We start from the raw sequence: 20,543 nt of genomic DNA on the forward strand, positions 1-20,543 counted from the left end.
AACATTTCAGAAAAATGGATCCCCATTACCAACAGTATGATTTATAATGGCCCCTCTTGAGCTTCTCCGGTGACTAGAATCCAACTTTGAGGTTCCAACATACTAAAGTACATTACAATCATTGGGTTTTAAACCAGAAGGAAACAGCATGATACCATAATTTACAGACAATTCAATCAGTGATGGTAATTCATATAATTGTCAAAAGTTGGTGACGCCATGTGATACGAGAGAAGGATTTTGCCACCCTGCCATCTTTTCCAAACGTGCATCTTGGGGGAGCATGCATCTCATTCCATAAGCTTATGCAGGATGTTCCAATATCTCAAAGAAGACGGATTTGTATGGATTGCCCGAAGAACCCATTTAAGTGGGCTTTGACAAACTTCCACCGTAGATGGAGTTTTAAACCCAGCTTCTGATTGTATTGAAAGCAAATGCATTTGAAAGAAGAGTTCTGCAGGTCTCATTTCTGTAAAAACATGAAGCATATCAGAATAACCATGTATATGCAGGTGTGTGTGTGTTAAATACCCACTAACAGTTGATTAATCAGCACTCGGAAATAATATGCATCTACCACCAGATACACAGCAAGTGACCATATCAATCTAACTGGGCCTTCTGATCCATAATCTTTCGATGGGAAAGAATGTAGTTTTTGGCAATTCAAAATCTTGAATAGGTATGCATGTTGTTAAACAACTAAACAATCTTCTTATCTGGAATGGTTGAGCCAGGTTGAAATGCCGGGTAAAGTTTACAAATGTACACAAATGCTGATCGTTACTTTGTATAACTGTAAAACCAACCCTAAAATGCGTTCAAATTTATATCAAAAGGCAACCATTAGAAGTCGTCTCATGGTGCATTGGTATGCATTTTTATTTGAGGAGAAATGAAAACTAAACTACTGCCCACTTTGTATTCAGATACATTTCCTTTTCGAATGCACTTTATAGCCTTCTGTAATTCATTTCAAAAAGTTTGGACATGGTGGAATTCTAGCACCAGTATACTACTAATAGCAGTGCAATTTGATGCAAGACGAACTAGCAAGAAAATTGGCATTTCAGAATTATGTAAATAACAAAAAGATATCCAGTATCTTAAGCAGTTCATACCTGGTGGCCAAGAATACCATTCAAAGCGGAGGTTCTTCTCCCAATTTCGCTTTGAACCAAGGCTCCCTTCTGCTTGCGCTAACAGTAACGATACAAGAGGCAAGGGGATGACAGAATTCGCATGAGCACTGGTGAGGCTACTTACAGCAAGAGATAAGTAATCAGAGCTACAAAACTGTCTGGCAAGCTTCATACAGGCGACACCTGAAAGCATTAATGATTCAATTAAAAGGAAAAATTAAAGGAAACAAACCAAAAATATTTAATCATTAAGGTTAATTTCTTTGACAATTTTGAAAATTTGTTATAAATGCACCAGCCATCCCTATCAAGACACCCAAGAACTTTTAACATTGTGGGGTTATTTCATAATAAGCTGACAAAAATGCAGAAGTGATCAGGGTAATTTCAGCAAAGTGTGATCCATATAAGTCAATAAATAACCAACTCACCCAAATATCTACTAAGCAAAAGACAAGTTTACTAATAAAAGTTCACAGCATTTTCTGTCTTAAGGGAATTTTCAACATGATGCATTAATGTAATAGACTGCCAAAAACTCAATCTAATTGACGAATACCATGGCAGAGAAAAAGGCAGCTCTCAGAACTGGCCAGCGAACAAGCTTCCGCAAGGGATTCTTCAGCTGAAAAGTACTCCTCCTTCCATAAAGATATTAATCCCAGAACAAAATTAAATACAGCTATCCACATATTCCATGAATTCTTCCACTCTTTCGAGCATTCCTTGAGGCTCAACACTGAGATTTTTGAATCGCTTTCCACATTATACAGAGATTCAATCATTTTAAGACACATCCACCCTATATTATAATCTGTCTTCAGTTCTATGCATCTTATATACTGTTGCTGGAGGTTTGTGTGATCATCCACTGCAGCATAGGCACGACATAGCAGCAAGTGTCCAAAAAACAGGTAGTTATTAGGAAGCAAAAGTGATGAAGCATTTTTAGCATGTTTGATACAGCCTGCTATATTTCCACCTTGCAAACTGATCTCAGAAGCACAAAGCAAAAGCTGAAACTTTTGATATTGATAAGACATGCTTTCTCTTGAATAGAACTCATTGGAAAGCGCCACCAAAATTAAACGCTCAAGTATGGCACAAATTTTGCTAGGGAATCTCTCTTCCCGAGCCTTCTGTAGAAGATTAAGTATAAGCAAGTATTGAGCCCTATGGTTCCAAGGTTCTTGGCGCATGTATCTGCACATTGAAAACAAAAACAGGAGTGTTTACTCATTCCAATACAAAATAAATGGGTTCAAGCATATTTTTATAAAGGAATCTATCAGATCCCACAATTTATGCAAGTCACCACCAGCACAAGCACAAAACAATACACATGCATGCATGGTGGTGGAACCAGACATTAAATTTTGAAGGCAGGCGACTTTGAATTGCATCCACTTCTTGAAATGTAACTTGGTTGGCATATTATCTGTCCTTATTCCTTTCCATTTATATTTTTCTTTAGACATGTTCTATCAATTCACTGATCTAAATTCATTTCTTGAACACAGGAGAATGCTTATTTGATGAATAAAAACTACATGTGTATTTGTTTTAGGAGGGGAACAAACTCCTCCAGTCTGTGCATGTAGGAAACAGCACTGTATATTTTTCCAAAAAGCCACAGCAATATGAAAAGTTGAAAAAGTAGATGATTTCGTTTTCAACCTTCATCAAGTACAAAGATCGATTATTGAAAACAGAGAATCGTATTATAAGAATGACACAGAACAGTTACTATACTTCTGAAGTTCTTGGACAGCTCCAGGTCCATTATGGCATTGATAACCACATGCTGGGTAAGAAAATTTTGGATCTTCATGGCCAATTGCATAGCAAGCAACTGCCCCAGCACCAAGAATTTCACATCCTGACTTTAAACCTTGCTTGCTTGCACAGTTAGGAGCTTCTGTGACACAGCACCTACTAGCTACATGAGTTTCTTTCCATTCTTCACATGATAGCAAAAGATGACCGAGTAGATTCCTGTTGAGAGAGGCACAACAAGGATACAAAAAAATTATAAATAATGATACTGCTTGCTGAAGCTTGGATAAGCAATCATAACATTCATCAACCTTCAAAATGTTTAGGTGGATAAAATTAGGAAAGATGTCCATGATGCATAAAAGTATAGCTAATTTGACAATGTGAAATCAAACCGAACATAATATAATGAATTTCCAAATATTCTATGCAATCAAGGAAAATTGCAAAATTTTGTAAGTTTCCAAAATTTCCAAAAATATCAAAAATATTTTACACAAACTGAATGATGGGGAAACCAATTACGTGTGGAATATGCTCTAACTTGTGAGACTCTGAGTTCACATATGAAACAACAAGGAAATCATAATGTAGAATCTATGACACACATTCTGAATAAAAGAAATTGTTGCTTTTATTACCAAATTCATGCATACAGACCATTGTACATGCTAGAATGTGGATACTGACAAAATTTATTATAGACTTTAATAAACTCAGTATTATTAGAAAATATTATAAATTCAAAATTTTCTTTAGATAACCAGATATTCCATTCATGAAAAGTAGTAATAAACTCAATATATGTATCACAAATGGATATTTGATCATAAAGTTTCAGCCAAATAGCTTAAATCTAAATGTAGGTTGCACAGGAGAACAGACAACAACAGCAGAAACCAGAGTTATTGAAATATCTTAAAAGATAATGCACAGTAGTAGTTTCAATATCTACCTTAGCAAATTACTATAGGGGTAACTGTGAAGAGCTTTTTTAATGTGACTAATTCCACTCTGAAATCCAAGGCAATAATCTGATCCATGTTTAACCTGCACAGCCCACCGACATAAGTATGCACCGGTAAATGGCATAGCCCAAAACAAGCAACTCCCTGTTCAAATATAACATCAGATGTAATAGCAGCAAAAAAAAATAAAAAATTTACCAGCTTAGCAAGAGCTGTTAAATAGTGCTTTTCAATGATCTCATCATGGGATAAAAGAGAATAGTGACTGCTTGAAACAGCCTGTGCAAGCCGATTACTGTGATCAAGAGCATGGATGGCAGATGCTACAATCCACACTTTTGTACTCTGGAGAAATTCTTTTGGCATTTTCAGAATGCTGGAAACTGCCAAATCCAGTCCAGAAATGTAATACAGCATTCTGCAGATAAAACTAACAGAAGCTGCTGCAAGTGCCCGTTCCATTGCTGAAACACTGGAAGCCAGATTTCTTACCACTGAGAGCGCATGGTCATTCTCACCAAGTTGCCATAAACAGAAAGCATGTATCTGCATGCCTTCTGAATCAAGCATACCTTAAACAAATAAAAACTGATCACATAAAAAGGTCCAGGGTTTAATTCAACAGTATGATCACATTAAATAAACAAAATCTAAGATTGCTAACAGGGATCTCATAAAAAGAGGCTTCTCATTACGCTTATTGTTTACTGAAACTGCTATTGTTTCACACTTTTAACTTGCCACAAATTATAAAAGTTAGGAGAATTCATATATGTTATTAAAAGCATTAACGATATTGAAGAACCCATACATCACTTCACTCCTTTCTTGCATAAGATACTATATTAAGCAAAATAAAAGAAAATAAATACAAGTACATAAATGTTACCAGAACCGAACCTTTTTTTCTCAAACTTTCACATTCTTGTACAGCATCAGCAGCATACCCAGCCTGCACCAAATAAAGGCTTTTGCTAAAGAAAGGGAAAAAATATAATCACAAAATTTACTCACATCATGCACAAAGCAAGAAACCTTTGAATAAGATGTAAATATTTTTACAGGTCTACAAACGCAAGTCCAAAAATACAAGCAGAAATATAAATTACCTTACTCAGAGATCGGGCCAAATTAACTGCTATCTTTTGGAAATGAGATTTTGATGTGTCACCTGATGAAATGTTGATTGCACAGCGTGCTAGACGAAACGAAGTAATAGCAGCTTGATACTCAGATCGTGCCTCACAAACTAGACCGTGCAAGTTATGAGTTTCGGGATAGTGAGGGGCTTTCTGGACTGCCTGCCGGATGGCTCCAAAAACCTGTAGAAGCAACAGCTTCCTAAGCAAGTTGCCCAGTTGATTTGAAATACAGATGAAAACATATTTCTTCAAAAGAGGCAAATTTCTCATGTGTAATTGGAAATTATAGTACCTGTGAAGACGCAAGGCTCCCTGAAATCAAAGCAAGTTTAGCAAGACCAATTTGGAACTCTGCGACCTGTCAATCAAAGCAATGATTTGAACAGATCATGCCACTGCAATGAGATAATCACCATAACCAAGTAGCATTAAAGGATGTGCAACTCATACATTAAATGCAAAATTCTTTCTCTTAAAGCATATTCAAAGAGCATAAAACTATTAGATGTTTACAGGAAGTATCTGCACAGCTCGTGAACAGCTCTCGAAAGCCTCCTCTGGTGTCAACTCCCTGAATTACAATGCACCATTTGTGTTACTTGGGGATTTATATCACCATAAAACCATGCATTTAATACTATACAATTTAGGAACCTACCTAATTTGACAATCAGCTGACATGCCTGCCCATGGCAATGAAAGTGAAGGATCTATACTTCTGCTGCAATCAAATGCCAACCTTGCCAAGTTCTTCTCTCCCTCTTCTCTGTAAAGCTGTATTGACCGGGAATTTAGGAATCTTTTTGACATCACCACCAGTATCATATATATCCAGATTTTTCTGTATTTATAATGCCAATTGTGCCAAAGGCCCCAAGCTGGGGAATTCACATGGCATTCAGGCAAGTGCAAAACTATGGGAATGTTTGTAACTCCAGAGTCAGGCTAATGTAGCATGTACAAGGCAACAAAATGGTTTCATGAGCGTAATAGTATGTTTTATTAGAAAAGAAGTAAAGTCCAGACATCATAAAATGGAACCACATGAGAAAGGGAGCGGAGAGGGGGGATCTAATTATGAGATTTATGCAAGTACCTTCCCAAGATATGCCCAAGCAACAGCTAAGGAGACATCCAATTGCAATCCCCTGATCAAGGCATGCTGTCTCAAGGCATTATGACCAGATAAACATCCCAGTGCCACCCAGAACTCGTAATTGTCACCCTCAAGTAACAAGGCCCCCAGAACCATCTTTTCCGATAGCTGCCTGGTGAAAACAATAGTAAGTTCAGAGAGAAAATTTATGGTAAGAATAGAAGATAAACAAAACAATATAAACCCAAATCGTACCAAGGATGCTGGTCGTACCCATGATTCTCATTCATAGAAGAAATGAGATCTGAAGCAATTCCAATGTCAATATAAAGGTTAGCTTGCCATGGAGCCAAGTGCAGAGCACGTTGGTACGACCTTTTGGCAGATGTGGAGGCCAAATAGCAAGTTTGCTTCCAGGTAAGGATGGAAGCATGGAAACTCTCAACATCATATTCCACACTCTGATCATCTTCCATCCATGGAAAACACTTTGCGTAGTTAAGCTAGAAAGGAAAGAGACATGCCTGAATTATTAAATTTGGTAAACAAACCTGGATATTGAATTAGGGTACAAAACACATTGCAAACGTATTTTACCAAAAAACAGCATGTGCAAAAGTTCTTTAACAAAACAAATGACAAGAGACTAATTCAAATAGCCTATCCTCCTCTCCCACGCTCTACTTCCCAGGAAATTCCATAAAAGGTATCATCATTCTCTTACTCAACAACAAGCAATGCAGTAGCAGAGGTGGACAGAACTACATTCACAACAACGATACCACTACCAAACAAAAATATATAACAATGAAAGATGTTGGTGAATTCAGAATTTAAAGCCAAACAGTTTGCACATATCTCAAACTAGTAAATTCAAACTTTAAATTACTCTGATGAAAAAAGTCCATCTTTCATTTTTACTTGGTCAGAGGCCAGAAATTAGTGATATTTAAATTTGAAATCAGTAAATATGAAATAAGTAATTATTATTGAACAGTTGAGGCATTAAAGAGGCAGAGACTGGTGAAGTTTAGAGAGGCTCACCTGAATGTCACCATGCAATTTCCAGATACATGAAAAATTCCCAGCCAGCTGAGCAATTTTATCGGCAACCTTGCATGCATCCTGTGGTCGTTTTAGGAACCAAAAGTTAGATATTTTCATATTGACATCACAAGAATGTACGAGATGCGATTATTTGAAGCCATGCTGACCAACCTCTAACAATGAAGCTCCCCATCTAAATGCACCCATATTCATACATTCCTTTGACCAAGCAAGGAGTCCAGAAGCTAGCCCATAGTTTGCAGACACATTTTGAGGTGAGATCTCCAAAGCTCGCTGAAACTGCTCAACTCCCTTTTTGCAGAAGACCGCATTATCACATATCATCAATCACCTCCGAATAAATAAAGGAATTTTGTATTGAAGGAGACACATAAATGAGACACGACTTTTCTCACAAGTATGATTGGATATAATTAATGATATGTTTTATTAAGAAATAAATGCATGCAAAAATAACGCCTCAGCGCATTCTATTCTAATAAAAGATGTAATAAGCCATCAAGTTGAAAGGTCCATGCGTGTTCATTCTCCAGCTGTGGAAACGTACTTATATGAACATAAGAAACCGAGTACTGTGAAACCTCAGTAGTTCAGGTATTGAAAATTAAACAAAGGAAGAGTACCTTTTGGAAATTCCCGAGCGTCAAGAAGATATTTCCACTTTGAATGAGAGCAAAAACTCTCCTATCCTCCAACTCAATGGCTCGTCCATAAGACTGGTTAAATTGTTGTGGCGAGTAGGACAGTCAAACAGTGTCCATAAGACGGGCATTATTAGTTTGAAAAATGAAATCACAAGAGTGTAGAGTCAAACAGTAGGAGAAGGGTACAAAGAGGAAGCGTACCTTAGTAGCAGCAGTATACATGCCAAGTTTCTGGTAGGCAAGACCCAAAGCCTTTATAGATAGAAAAACGAGATTAAATATAATGGTAAGGAAAAGCAGGTAAACTGAAAAGGAAGAAAAAGACTGGGTGTGGAAGAGGAACATACTTCCCATAAATCAGGAGAGGTGAGAAAACCTCGAATGGCATGCTGAAGAGTATGAACAGCTTCAGAGCATCTATTATGGTGGAGGTGAATGTAACCCAGTCTCCTGAAAGCCCAAAAGGCTCTGGGTGATTTTTGAGAGGCTTCAGTGCATAGAGAGAGCTCCAGGGTCTCCTTTCCAGTCTGGTCCAACATGTCACAAAGTGCATCTCCGCTTTGAGAATCGTCTGGGTTGAGGGAGACAGCCCTCTGGTAGCATTTGAGAGCCCTGACCTTCTCCTTCTCGTAGTAATAATGACCCAGATATTTGAAAGCAGTTGCATTCTGAGGGTTCAGTTTCACTGCTACAACAAAATGTTCTGCTGCCTTCTCCTTGCATTCGCATCTTTCCCACAAATACACTGCCTGCAATCAATCGATGCATCATTATTTTCTTGAAAAGCTTCTGACTAAGTAGAAAAATTAAATGAAAAAACTGATGATTACAAGGTTGAATCGAAGAGAGGGGTCATCAGGATTGGCTTCTACTGACTTCTCTAACTCTCTCAACTCCACAACTGCAGCTCTTTGCTTTTCTAAATCTTCTTCTTGTTCTTCTCCCTGAAACGAATCAAAGCAACCGTCAAGTTCTAATTACAATTGCTATTATTTCTTGTATTCTGCTTGGAGCACGGGAGAGACTAATCAAATACAGACCGATTTCAGCATTTTGGGATGAAAACCCTAAACCCCTCTTTACGCAAAGCTCGTCTTCTTTCTTCACTCTCTTTGCTTTTCACTCGCTGTGCCTGTACCATACCCTATACGGGAAAAACAAATTATTCCACAGAGAACAAAAGAAAGGAGGTTTTATAGTTATGCCACGTCAACATCCAGACCCGCCCGATTTTTAATGAAAAATGATTTTTTTTTCTTTTCTTTTTCGTTTGTTATGATAAAAAATAAAATAATAAAAGCGAATTTTTGAAGCGTGTTACGATCAAACTCTTCTTGATTCATACCTTGGAATATATGCTGAATTAGATTTAATTATAATTTATCATAGTTTTGATGGTTTGAAATACCTGACAATCTTAACTATTTTATTCTTAATTTAGAAATAATTTTTTATATAAATTATTACTTTTTGTTACAATGATTCTAATGTTTATTTAAAATAACATAAGATATATGTATTTTAAAGAAAATAAAAGAATTAGGTTAGCAAAACCAAAAATAGAAAAGAAAGAAAGATTCAGGTAAAAAACAAAAATAAAAAATGAAATGAAATGAAATGAAAGATTAATAGCACACCATGTAAGAATCAAAAGTACTGTGACAAGGATTGCTGTCAAGTAGAGGGGGGAAAAATAAAGTTTATTAATAATTTTAATATTAATTTCGAGAGAGATTATTGTGGCAAATAAGAGGATCTCCTTTTGATTTAGTTTTATATATTTTTTATAAATTTTATTTTATTTAGGATTTAAATTAATATTTAAAAAAAAAAATCAAGCACGCCCAACCACTTCACTGGAAATAAATTCTCTGAGGCGGAGGTCGAAACCACTTTATAAAAAAAATGAAAAGAGATTAATAATATAACTTGTCTTTTTTGGTTATAGTTTTATAATTTGATTAATACTAAATGATAAAATATTAAAAAATTGGGAATGCGCGGTTGAAATCGTATTTTTATAAATTTTTAATAAAAATTATTAAAATTTAATATGATTTTTATGTTTTGGATCGTTTTGATGAATTTGATGTTAAAAATAATTTTTATAAAATTAAAAAAATATTATTGATATATATTTTGGCATGAAAAGTTATTTAAAAAGTAATTATTATCGTATCATTAAATATATTGTTAGGTAGGTGTAAAAAAAAAATAAATGTGTTTAACTAATAAAGATGAAGGTATAGAAATGAATTTTATTGGTGGAATTTTATCATTTTAAAACAGAGAAAACAGGTGAACATATCATGATTATTATCATATTTTCTGTCTGGAACCAAACTGTAGCTAAAAGCAATGATTGCAGCTAGAACTCATGAAGGCAGTAGTAGTTGTATCCGAATATTAGTGGAAGAGATAAAGGCGCGGTCGATCTGCTGTAATGAAATGGATGGCATGGGCACTTCACTTTCTCACCGATCAACTTCTTCCGAAACAAATAGTCAGAAGTCCATTTAACAACAGTACTGAATCAAATATCAATGAAGATAGATGAGGAGCAAATGAAAGGCTTGTGCTGATATATATATGGTAATTACAGGAGTACTGATAGAGGGTTGGTCCTGTTATTTGGTAACTTGTGCGATCACACTGCTTAACGAGGTCGCCTGCTCCTTGGCCGTCTCCACCAAAGAATCCTGCGTTCAAGATTCATTAATCAAGAACAAAACATGTAGGGTTATTATGGTGTGAGATCGAGAGAAGCAAGGAGGACATATTTACATGTGTGCCCACCAGCCGTATCACTGATCTCTTGCTTGACTCTTGAAGCTCACCGGCTATCAAGATTTCGTCCAGAATATAATACGCCTGCATGCACGCACGCTCTGCCGTGTTATTTCCATCACTATTCTTTCAGCTTTGGAATGTTTAAGAATGCACAACTCCCTCCACACACTTTTCTTTGTTTTAATTGGCACGGTACAGAAGATTTACCACCACTTGTCATGTGATCATGTTTTCAAACCAAAAACCATGCATGCCCGCATCTCTAAACAAACACTTAATCGATGAGATGGAATGAATCTTCTATAATGTGCTGGTTAGTTAAAACAAACAAAAAAAGTCTAAAAAGTTTCTTTTTCTTCAGAGAAGATATCGATTTCAAACCTCTAATCAACTATGTATGACGAGAAGGAAAAACGAAGATGAAGAGAATGTTACCTTGTGGAAATTGAAGATGAGGTCCAATTCACAAACCTGATAAGAAATTATAAAGGGGATAGGAGTAAAGGTTTCTAGCACGTAGTATGCGTATATAAATATCGGTGTATCACTGGGTTCAGGTAGGAGCTTGCTTACACTGCCGAAATAACGATCCAGTATCTCCACATAATGATGAATGATATCAAGAACCTCCAGTTCGTTGTCTTTCTCATCAACACACATGCAGAAGTAGAGGCCAGCATACCTGCACGCATCGGCTTGATTTCATAAATCACAATTACCAGTGCAGTCTCGAGACAATAACATTCTGCGAAACATATAACCTTCTATACACAACCCTAAATCCTCTCCACTCCACGAAGTTGCAAAGCTTGGGACCCCGATTTAGAATGATGCCACTCAGCTCTCGGATTACCTGTCCAGTCCTTAACAAAATGAGTTTTGCATCCATGATGATCGGTCCTGCCTAATTCAAACGTGTATGTATAAAAAACAATGTGTCTGGTAGCTCTTAACAACATCATAACACTACCGATCGAAGGAGAAGTTATTGTATATAATAGCTGGTTACCTTAGATCTTTCACTCAGAGTATAAGGGGAATACCATTTGGCCAACCTCACCTTTCCCTGGCGACTGACAAGAAGCACGAAGTGAATCTGGAAACCAACAGGCTAATTAATTAATAATGCCTAGACCAGTAGTAGATGATGCACTCTGTGTCAACTCTCAATACCATTTGAACCCTTTAATTTCTCGTGTTTTTTCTTTCCATTAATGGCACTCCAGGTAAGATAGACAAGATCTAACGGATCAATTGCATATTCAGAATTGAACAAGAAACAGAAACACGTTATTCTTTCTAAAATAATAGCAACGTCGTCCTTACCATTGTGAAACTCGTAGAGAACAGAACACCTAAAGAGAAAGATAGGAACTGACGTTTGCCCGTTAATTCCCTTTTAGAAAGAGAATCTGCTAAATTCCAATCCCTGTTGATTATAGGTAGGGCAACTGAGATCAATAATAATAATGGCGTGCAAGAACGCAGCCCATTTTTAACGGGTCTTTCCTCAAGAAAAGGAGTTAAAACTTAAAAGGCGGTCCAACCAAACAGGTGGCTCCCACTCCACTCATCTTCGTAAATGAATGAATACCGGTCCCTCTCCGAGTTAACTAGGAACATGGGGAGGAGAGCCCGGTCAGGACAATAATTATTCCATTCCAAACACAGCCTTGTGCCAGCCAGCCAGCCAATTTCCCTACCGACCGATGTATTTAAAAGTCAATACTGCTAGAGCTCACTCTTAATTAATTAATTGCAATCAAACACACACAGACCATGATTCTTTAATTTAAAAATAGAATTTTCCTTAATAATTACACTTACGTTAATTTACGGGGTGGTTCCATTGTAGATTCGCAAAACCTCTACAATTCCAGCTACTACTTTCTAGTTTCTATACAACATTCGCTCGTTATTTTGTTCAGGGGAAAAAAATGATAATTTGCAGACATGTATTATACAGGCAGGGGCAGAGTGTTCTTTGCTCAGACCATTGTTCTCCCTTTTGCTAATTCTCCATGGATCACATACCGAAAGGATGAACTTTGCGACAACCAATGGATGCTCTTGTTAGCCTTCCCCCTCATGCATTTCCTCATAGCCTTCAGCTGCCCTTCTGTCAGGCACTCGCTTATCACCTCAATCACCCCATCCGTGTCTATAGACATGTCCTTCCCAAAGTACCAGAGTATTTTTGGTAGGAAAATCTTTGACTCCTTGTGCACGTAAACTTTGGATTGAATGAACTCTTCTTTAGCAACCTTGAGTTCCTGAAAGATGTTCTTTGCTGTGTAAACTCGGACCTAAATTGATCAAACAAAAGAAGTTGTATTGATCAGTTCACCTCAGCCATGACTGGACGTATACAACTGTTCTAATTAATGGAGTTAAGAAATTGTGATGTGTTTGAAAAGAATTATTCATACTGCTGGATCGGAATATGCCCCTGAACATAGCGCAAAATGAACGAGTGGCTCTGGGTATTCCAAGGCATAGACATGTCTTATATTCCCTGTCTTAGATTTTCTTCCTGGAGAAAACAATGCTTGTAGCCACTGCATTCATGAGGGTTAAGAAACGCAAATAAGACAATTGAAAATTTCAAAGAACATATCTTGCTTATTTAAATAAGAATAACTATGAATAGATTTTCTGTTTACTTTGCAAACTCCATTTTCTTAAATAAAATGACTAGGCTCATTCATTAGGCAGCTAAAACTAATGCTTAATCAGGATTGTTTGGTTTGAATTCACAGTGCATACTGTTCAAATGCTCAAGACACCACCTTTACAGTCTTGAATTTAAATTTCAAGAAAACATTGCCAGCCTACCATAGATCCTAGCCAAGCGTACCATAGATAATGCTATTAACTTATTAATCACTATTCAAAACTCTGCATCTCATAAGTTTATGTAACACCCTCCTCCATCCTAAAGTTGCCTTACCCTCTAAACCAAGGCATTTTGATCATTCACGCCATGGAACCAAAAGCTGAAAGAACACAGTGGAACATACACCATGTAACCAGATGTTTTCCATTATGTATGCATGTTTTTCCCCAACAATTTCTCTGTTTATTCGTTCACAACACAATCACACACCCCTTCTCAGTATATATGCAAGAACATCCACGGATATGATTAGTCTATATCTGCTATTAGGTTTTTAAAGGGAAAGACATACTGGTTCTGAGTAGTGTGACTGAATACCCAAGATGGAGCTTTGTATAACGCACGCATTGATGCATTGTCCACCCACATTGTATGCTGCCTGAAAGAAGTGAATACAATGATGACACAAGTACAGAATAAGATTCATGACAAAAACAGATAGGATAGGTATATTGATGTAAACATTCTTTACCTTCAAGATGGATGCACTTTTCACCCGATTATGTGTCCCATATGCTAAATATGCCTGCCAAGAAACCTCATAAGCACACATATAATATGCATTGAGAACAACAGCAATAATGGTATCAATGTGCAAAGCACTAGCTGAGTGAATAAAGGTAGATATGTCATTGCACATGTATAGATGATTCAACACGCATGTTATCACAGGTTGTTCCTTGAGAATTATAAAGCCAATTAAAAAAAACATGAGAATCACTATCATCTGGGTCGAAAAGCAAAGTATGGATCATCCACTGGTTGTTTCTGTACTTTCAGATTGTTTAAAAGACAAGCTCATATCATGTGGAAGCTTTGGCATTTGATGTGGATTATTTTTTCAAGAAATTATAAAGAATAATGGTTTGCTATCACATGAGCAACTCACTTTTGTTCTTTCGTTCTATCTACAAAATTATTCTATTTCATACTACAGGTTACTTATTGTAAGTGAGAGTTCAAGAATATTCAAACTGCTAGTCCACGCACATGCATGACCAAGGCATTGTGAATGTTAATCCAAAACGCAAGCTTCTCTTCACGCTTCAACTTCCTTGGATCCACCTTCTCAAGCCTTTGAACCAGTGACCTGTACAGCAATACAAAGTGAGCGAGAAATTTTGGAAAATAACTCCTCTGATGTTGATCTTTACAAAGAAGTGAAATATCAGATGATTCAACCCATTCTGCCACCCTGTAAGCCAACAGTAAGGATTTAACCGAACAACCCACTACCCTTGATTGCAAGTTGCCCCAGGCTAATTCCTATAGAACAGATAAAAACTTGAAGCTACCAAGAACGCAATTAATATGATCAATCATTTTAGATAACCAATGTGATAGAAAAGGCATGTTCTGACCACCTGAAATTTTTTAGCATGGTGGCAGCATAATTGAAACTAGCATCATCTAGATAAATCTTCAGAACTTCAAGCATTGTGTCATATGGTCCGCTCTCTCCTTTCAACCCTTGAAGTTGACGCTGAAACATAGCATCTCCATTGCAATGCGGACTCCAGTTATCAGAAGGGTTGCGAGAGGAAAATATACTAGAGGATGACAGGGATGAAGTAGGAGAAGCTGCCAAGCCTAATTGGCTATGAAGGGGGTTGCAAAGCCTGCAGTAAATGGAAGATATGCATCTCACAATGTCTTCAGAGAGTCTATCAGGAATACCAAGATCGTCAACCAAGCAAGAAGCACGGAGGTGATCTGCAAGGCTGTGACGACCAGAATCAACATTCTTCTGCTCCTGAAAATGCTCAATAGAAATTTCGATTTGATTGATTGTCACAAATTGCATCTTATGGCAAAATCACATGCAGTTGTGCAAAGTGATGTGAACAGCGTAGCTGTTTTAAAGAGATCCTGGTGATCAGGCTAGTTACCCTTGTAGATGTTGACTGTAAGCTAGCAGTGCAACTCTGACTATACGGTCCTGACCAACCATGTGCAGGGGAACTTTGATCATGGTGGATAATATCACCAGTCTGTTGATGTACTTTAAAGTTGTGAGGCCATTGAACTTGTAATGGCGATCCTGTCTTGTATTGCAGATGGTTTTTAGTCACATTTGATAAAGCAGGCAGCTGCTCATTGAAAGCTGTACGATACAGTGAAAGAAGATAACGCTCCAGATGCAATATTTCAGCCTCAAGTGTGGCAATCTCCTTCCTCAGTACAGCAGAAGACTGAAGAAAAACGAGGTCAAAATTATATCCAAGAAAATAAGCAAAAAAGAAAAGACAGCATCCATTTTGAGATATTACTCCAAATAGCTGATTCTAACCAGATATTTCAAAACAGAATTAAACCATTTCTAGCACTTCTTCGTTTTTTTTCGTTTTTGTTCCCTTTAATTAAACACCGTTGGCTAGTTTTTATGATATCCGATCCTGCATGTAACGCTCCACCATGTAGTTTGGATTACTAATATTATCACATATGCATAATTCCAGTTAAAAATTGGCATTACATGATTATATAATACTGAACCTTTGGCGTTGGAGTGTGATCGCTAGGAATAGATATGATGGAACTACAACCCACTGTGTTCTCAGAATCCCAATTCAGTGAAGCCTCGCGAGACACTGTGCTCTCCAACTTTGCAATCTGTCAAAATATAAAGAAGATACCTGGATGAGTAATACTTTCGAAATGAGCACTGCTTTTGATCTTGTAGACATCGGTAAACAAGGTAGTCGGTCCATCAATCACATTAGAAGGTAATTGAGTCCACAGAACTTCTGTCTTGAGAGTAAAATGAGATTTCTAATTTCCTAACATAGACAATTCCATAAAGAGAGCCTAAGATTGCACTCTGATGGTGTTGGAAAGTGAGGTGAAACTTGAATCAAAAACATTTTGTAAGCCTTCTTCACGGAGTGAAATGACATTTGCATGGATATAATAGCAAGGAGGATGATTGGTTCACAGATTCTATATTGATTGCAAAGTAGTGCGATTAATGAACATTAAAACACCATGTGATGGATACTTACAGAATTCGAAAGAGAGGACAATTTAGGTGACATGTTTAGCACTCCGTTAAGCATATCACTGTCTGGGACACTGCAAATAAAGCAAATTAAAAGGTCTTTTGAGTTTGGGCCAAAATGTGGTGGCATGGCATAGCAGGAATTAAAGAGATTACTAACCTTGAGGAGCTCGGGTGTGAAATAGAGGGACAAGAAGAAGAGAAAGAGCGCCTATCAGGACCGGACATTTACTGTTTCTGCTCTGTTGCAAGAAATTAGTTTAGCCGGCCTATAGAAAATCGCAAACAAAGAAGCAAGCAGAGCAACGAACAGAGACATACATGAAAAGTGCAAGATGAGATCATATGTTGAACAAAACTAGAAGAATTTTGTAAAAGAAAGTGATACTAGTAGCAGCAGTCGTCTTAGGATTACCCTTTTATTAAAAACTTTTTAGATGTATTAATTCGAAGCCTCCAACTTTAGTTAAAGCAGGGAGGGAGTAAAGTAGCGCATATAACACATCACCATCATCATAAATTTTGGTAGGAAGAGCTAGAGCACAAACAATCAAGCAAAAGATCTCTCTCCTAGTCCTACACAAAAAAGAAGAGAAAATCCTCTACCCTAACGGCCAGACAAGACAACAAATTCGCATGTAGTAACCTAAAAACGATCTTGGGTGCCAACTATCGAGGCGAAAGGAGAGAAAGAAATGGACGGCCCACAGTGAGTCACAGAGCAGGTGAATATTATTTGTTAGGAGGGGAGGGGAGGGGAAACGAAAGGAACAGCATAACATACTGAATTATCCTGTAGATGGGAGTGGGGACAGGAACCACCAAGAAAGAGGTAGAATGCAGCATTAAAAACAGCAATTTATTATTTATTGACTCATTAACAGCTGGTGAATGATGACACTACGCAGTGGGAGCAAGAAGCAGCAGCAGCAGCAGGTTAATCATGCTGCCTCTGTACATAAAGCTCATTAATAATTAGCTCTACTACTGCAAATAAATTAATTAATTAATTGAAAAAGATATCTATCACAAGAGATGATATCATTTGGAAGAAAGTGGAAAGTAGAGCGAGATGACCGCAACTTTGCAGGCCCAGAAGAGGACCGCTGGAGCAGTTGGCCTTCTCCTTTTGCCCTTTTATGTTCTGGTCACCCAAACCCCCATGATCAAGGTAAGTGCTGGATTGTATTCCCCAGCTACTGCACCAAGCCCTGAACAGAAGAATGACAGGTCGTTGTTTCATGTGCAACGAAATCGGTCAACGCTCCACTAACTCACCTGGCGCAAGGGAAAATAATCAACACTCTAAAGTCTTGAGAGATTATGAGTCTGATGAATGATTAACCTGTAGCACGTGACTGATATTTTAATATAGAGCAACAGTTGCTTTCGGAGTGGGGCAGTGGGCACTGATTGCTTTTCGTTTCGCCATCACTATCAGTTTCATACGGGTGTCATATTTTCTTGTTTTATTTTCTCGGGAACTCAGAGAGTCAGAACTAGAAGAAGAAGAGGGTTAGTTAAATGGCTTGGAGAGTTGACCATTCTTATATTTTATTAACTTTAATTTTTTGCACGCTGACGGTGAGAGGCGGTATTTTAAAATAAATTTTATTTTATTTTATTTTTATTTATTCATGTGCTTCTTTTTTCTTACGAGAATATGTTTTTTTTTAATAAAAAGTGAGGTTTCTTAAATAAAAAACTTGTTATAATTTCAAAAAACAAAGTTACAACAAAAAAGAAATCATGTCTTGATGATTTTTTACTCAAATGCATGTAAAAATAAAAGAATAATTAATTTAGAAAATTACAATAAGAAAATATTAAAATAGATATTTTTATCCTCACTAAATACCCATGAGCAATGTTTTTAAGATATTATGTAAGTTAGGTTTGATGTATAATTATTAATAAAAATTGCTAATATTATATAACCTTACTTAAAATAACTGGGTAAATATTTAGATATTATCTTAATAATTCTATTTTAAAGAATATTATTCTAAAAACAGTTAATTAAAAACAGATGATGGGGTTTTTTTATTAAAAAAAAGCATATACCACGGCATGTAGACTCTAGACTTCAAAGAACAGCCTGGGCCTTGAAAAGGCCATCCAACCCATCATTTTACCGAGGCATGTGCTGTATTAGTGTATTGTATGGATGGTCAAAACATACCCCGATTTGCCTCGCCTAGTTTACATCTTTTTGCACGTGCCACCTGTACTGCTACTCTAGCTCCCGAGGATCATAATATATTTATATATTGACTTCTTTTTTCTCTCAGCAAAACCACTGCCACCAAGGTGATAAAATTAACTGACTTATTTTCCAGTTCTAGTTCCAAACAAGAATGGAAGACTCAAATTCACTTGAGAGATTAGAACAGGAGATGGTAATGCATGAGATTTTCAGGAGAAATAAATATCGTTTTTATTCAATTTAGGAATTTTATTAATTCTTTCCTATATATTGAGTTTAGGAAATTTAATGTTAGAATTTTTCCTCTTTAAAGATTCAAGTTCAAAAAACTAATTTTAAATGGGGTTGTTTGTTTTATTTTTTACTTAAAACTTTATAGCATGGTAATTTTAATAAAGAAATTGTTTACTCTTGTGATAGAATATCTGCTACGTTTCAGGTTTTTCTTGGGCTCTTCTTGTTCAACCTCACTGCTGAAGTTGTTGAAGATGGATTCCGTGGGCTTACAAAGCCGGGAAACAAGTGATCAGGCTGCGTTTGTTATGGAGTCGCCACCAGAGAAGGAAGCCATCACTGTGGGCTGGAGAGACGCCATCAACAAGGTGATCCCCGCAGTGGTGGTTCTGCATGTCGGTCCTTCGACATCGAACTTCCTCATCGGGACCGCCACTGGGTTAGTTGTTGAAAAGAATCGCGGTATCGTTCTCACTAGTCGACATGTCGTCAAGGGTAAAAGGCAAGTTTTAATAGAAAAAAATTATATTTATAATATTTATATGACTTTTTAAGAAAATAAATGAGTAATTAGCTTGAGAAGACTATATAATATATTCACAAAAAAATATTTTATTTTTCATTGAATATTCATGAGTAATTTTTTTAAAATATATTTTTCATATTACATTCATAAAATAATTAATCATAAAATAATTGTTAATATTACTATAAAAAGCTTTAATTTTATTTAAAAGTAAAGGTATAGCTGGATGATATTTTAAAAGCGCGGTATGAGTTTTTTCTTACTCTAAAAAATTAACCTCTTAGAAATATCAATAACCCAATTCTTAAATTCAAAATACTATTTAATCACTCTAAAAACTAAAATCAAACCAAGTGTGTGTGTTTGTGTGTGTCCTACATTGACATTGAACTATAGTCACTATTAGCCTCAATGGAAGAGTTTTCCGGCAATGCTGAACTATTTTTTATACAAAAAATAATATTATTGAAATAAAGTTAAAATGTGACATAAAAAACAAATCAGGATAAATGTGTAGCAACACTAATTAAGACTAAGAAAACATTACTTATTTTTTAACAATACACACAACTCATAAGGGAAGAAGAGACAATATAGAATAAAATTATATGATGAAAACCTAATTTTTACCATTAGGAGTATTTGCACATGCCACCCAGAGCACGTGGTGGCCCAAACATGCTAATAGTTTTTTAAATTCAAAAATATTATTTAAAATAATATTTAATCACTCTAAAATCTAAAATCAAACCAAGTGAATGTGTTGTGTGTATCCTACATTGACATTCAACTATAGTTACTACTAGCCTCAATGGAAGAGTTTTTCTGCAATGCTGAACTATTTTTTATACAAAAAAATAATATTATTGAAATAAAATTTAAAAGGTGACATAAAAAACAAATCAGGATAATGTGTAACAACACTAATTAAGACTAAGAATACATTGTTTATTTTTTAACAACACACTACTCATAATGGAAGAAAGAGACAATGTAGAATAAAATTATATGATGAAAGCCTAATTTTTACCATTAGGAGTATTTGCACATGCCA

The 20,543-nt window shown here is 36.3% G+C and overlaps 3 protein-coding genes across 12 annotated transcripts; all 3 read right to left on the reverse strand.

Moving 5' to 3' along the window:
* Positions 1–4: 4 nt before the first annotated feature.
* Positions 5–9,027, reverse strand: LOC118042007 (tetratricopeptide repeat protein SKI3). The gene is made up of 20 exons (XM_035049512.2): positions 8,880–9,027; positions 8,670–8,783; positions 8,187–8,588; positions 8,041–8,091; positions 7,819–7,911; positions 7,346–7,486; positions 7,172–7,252; positions 6,383–6,630; positions 6,128–6,299; positions 5,690–5,805; positions 5,545–5,602; positions 5,324–5,389; positions 4,999–5,211; positions 4,790–4,841; positions 4,088–4,461; positions 3,877–3,971; positions 2,898–3,140; positions 1,705–2,348; positions 1,125–1,328; positions 5–472 (listed from the first exon to the last, which is right to left on the reverse strand). The coding sequence occupies exons 1-20, from the start codon at positions 8,889–8,891 to the stop codon at positions 291–293; spliced, it is 3,561 nt and encodes a 1,186-aa protein (XP_034905403.1). The 5' UTR covers positions 8,892–9,027; the 3' UTR covers positions 5–290.
* Positions 9,028–10,107: 1,080 nt separating this feature from the next.
* On the reverse strand, positions 10,108–11,332 carry LOC118041972 (AP-1 complex subunit sigma-1-like). Its single transcript, XM_035049471.2, has 4 exons — positions 11,203–11,332; positions 11,065–11,100; positions 10,624–10,710; positions 10,108–10,538 (listed from the first exon to the last, which is right to left on the reverse strand). Exons 1-4 carry the CDS (start codon positions 11,287–11,289, stop codon positions 10,467–10,469), a joined length of 282 nt encoding a protein of 93 aa, XP_034905362.2. The 5' UTR covers positions 11,290–11,332; the 3' UTR covers positions 10,108–10,466.
* A 1,053-nt stretch (positions 11,333–12,385) lies between these two features.
* On the reverse strand, positions 12,386–17,860 carry LOC118042008 (uncharacterized). 10 transcript variants are annotated; one of them, XM_035049517.2, is made up of 11 exons: positions 17,607–17,860; positions 16,684–16,760; positions 16,528–16,597; positions 16,022–16,138; positions 15,415–15,717; positions 14,890–15,278; positions 14,516–14,615; positions 13,998–14,051; positions 13,818–13,904; positions 13,059–13,187; positions 12,386–12,935 (listed from the first exon to the last, which is right to left on the reverse strand). In XM_035049517.2, the coding sequence occupies exons 2-11, from the start codon at positions 16,749–16,751 to the stop codon at positions 12,618–12,620; spliced, it is 1,635 nt and encodes a 544-aa protein (XP_034905408.1). In that variant the 5' UTR covers positions 16,752–16,760; positions 17,607–17,860; the 3' UTR covers positions 12,386–12,617. The 10 variants fall into 10 exon arrangements, with proteins under 10 accessions (XP_034905408.1, XP_034905407.1, XP_034905405.1 ...); XM_035049516.2 differs by having other exon boundaries at positions 16,684–16,765; XM_035049514.2 differs by lacking the exon at positions 17,607–17,860 and adding an exon at positions 17,170–17,377 and having other exon boundaries at positions 16,684–16,765.
* Positions 17,861–20,543: the final 2,683 nt, after the last annotated feature.

Source organism: Populus alba, chromosome 2 (assembly GCF_005239225.2).
Source record: "Populus alba chromosome 2, ASM523922v2, whole genome shotgun sequence".
NCBI classification, from domain to species: Eukaryota; Viridiplantae; Streptophyta; class Magnoliopsida; order Malpighiales; family Salicaceae; genus Populus; species Populus alba.

Bases quoted from the DNA above. Each gene is read 5' to 3' on its own strand.
- LOC118042007 (XM_035049512.2), bottom strand. The intron at 4,462-4,789 runs GTTCGGTTCTGG...TATTTGTTTAAG, and splicing joins TGAAAGTTTGAGAAAAAAAG to GTATGCTTGATTCAGAAGGC. The intron at 3,972-4,087 runs GTAAATTTTTTA...TGGGCTGTGCAG, and splicing joins TAACAGCTCTTGCTAAGCTG to GTTAAACATGGATCAGATTA.
- LOC118041972 (XM_035049471.2), bottom strand. From the start codon at position 11,289: ATGTGTGTTGATGAGAAAGACAACGAACTGGAGGTTCTTGATATCATT. The intron at 11,101-11,202 runs GTAAGCAAGCTC...ATTTCTTATCAG, and splicing joins TGGATCGTTATTTCGGCAGT to GTTTGTGAATTGGACCTCAT. The intron at 10,711-11,064 runs GTAACATTCTCT...GCGTGCATGCAG, and splicing joins TCATCTTCAATTTCCACAAG to GCGTATTATATTCTGGACGA.
- LOC118042008 (XM_035049517.2), bottom strand. From the start codon at position 16,751: ATGTCCGGTCCTGATAGGCGCTCTTTCTCTTCTTCTTGTCCCTCTATT. The intron at 16,598-16,683 runs GTTAGTAATCTC...CTTTATTTGCAG, and splicing joins TCACACCCGAGCTCCTCAAG to TGTCCCAGACAGTGATATGC. The intron at 14,052-14,515 runs GTGCGTGGACTA...GTTTCTTGGCAG, and splicing joins ACAATGCCTTGGTCATGCAT to GCATATTTAGCATATGGGAC.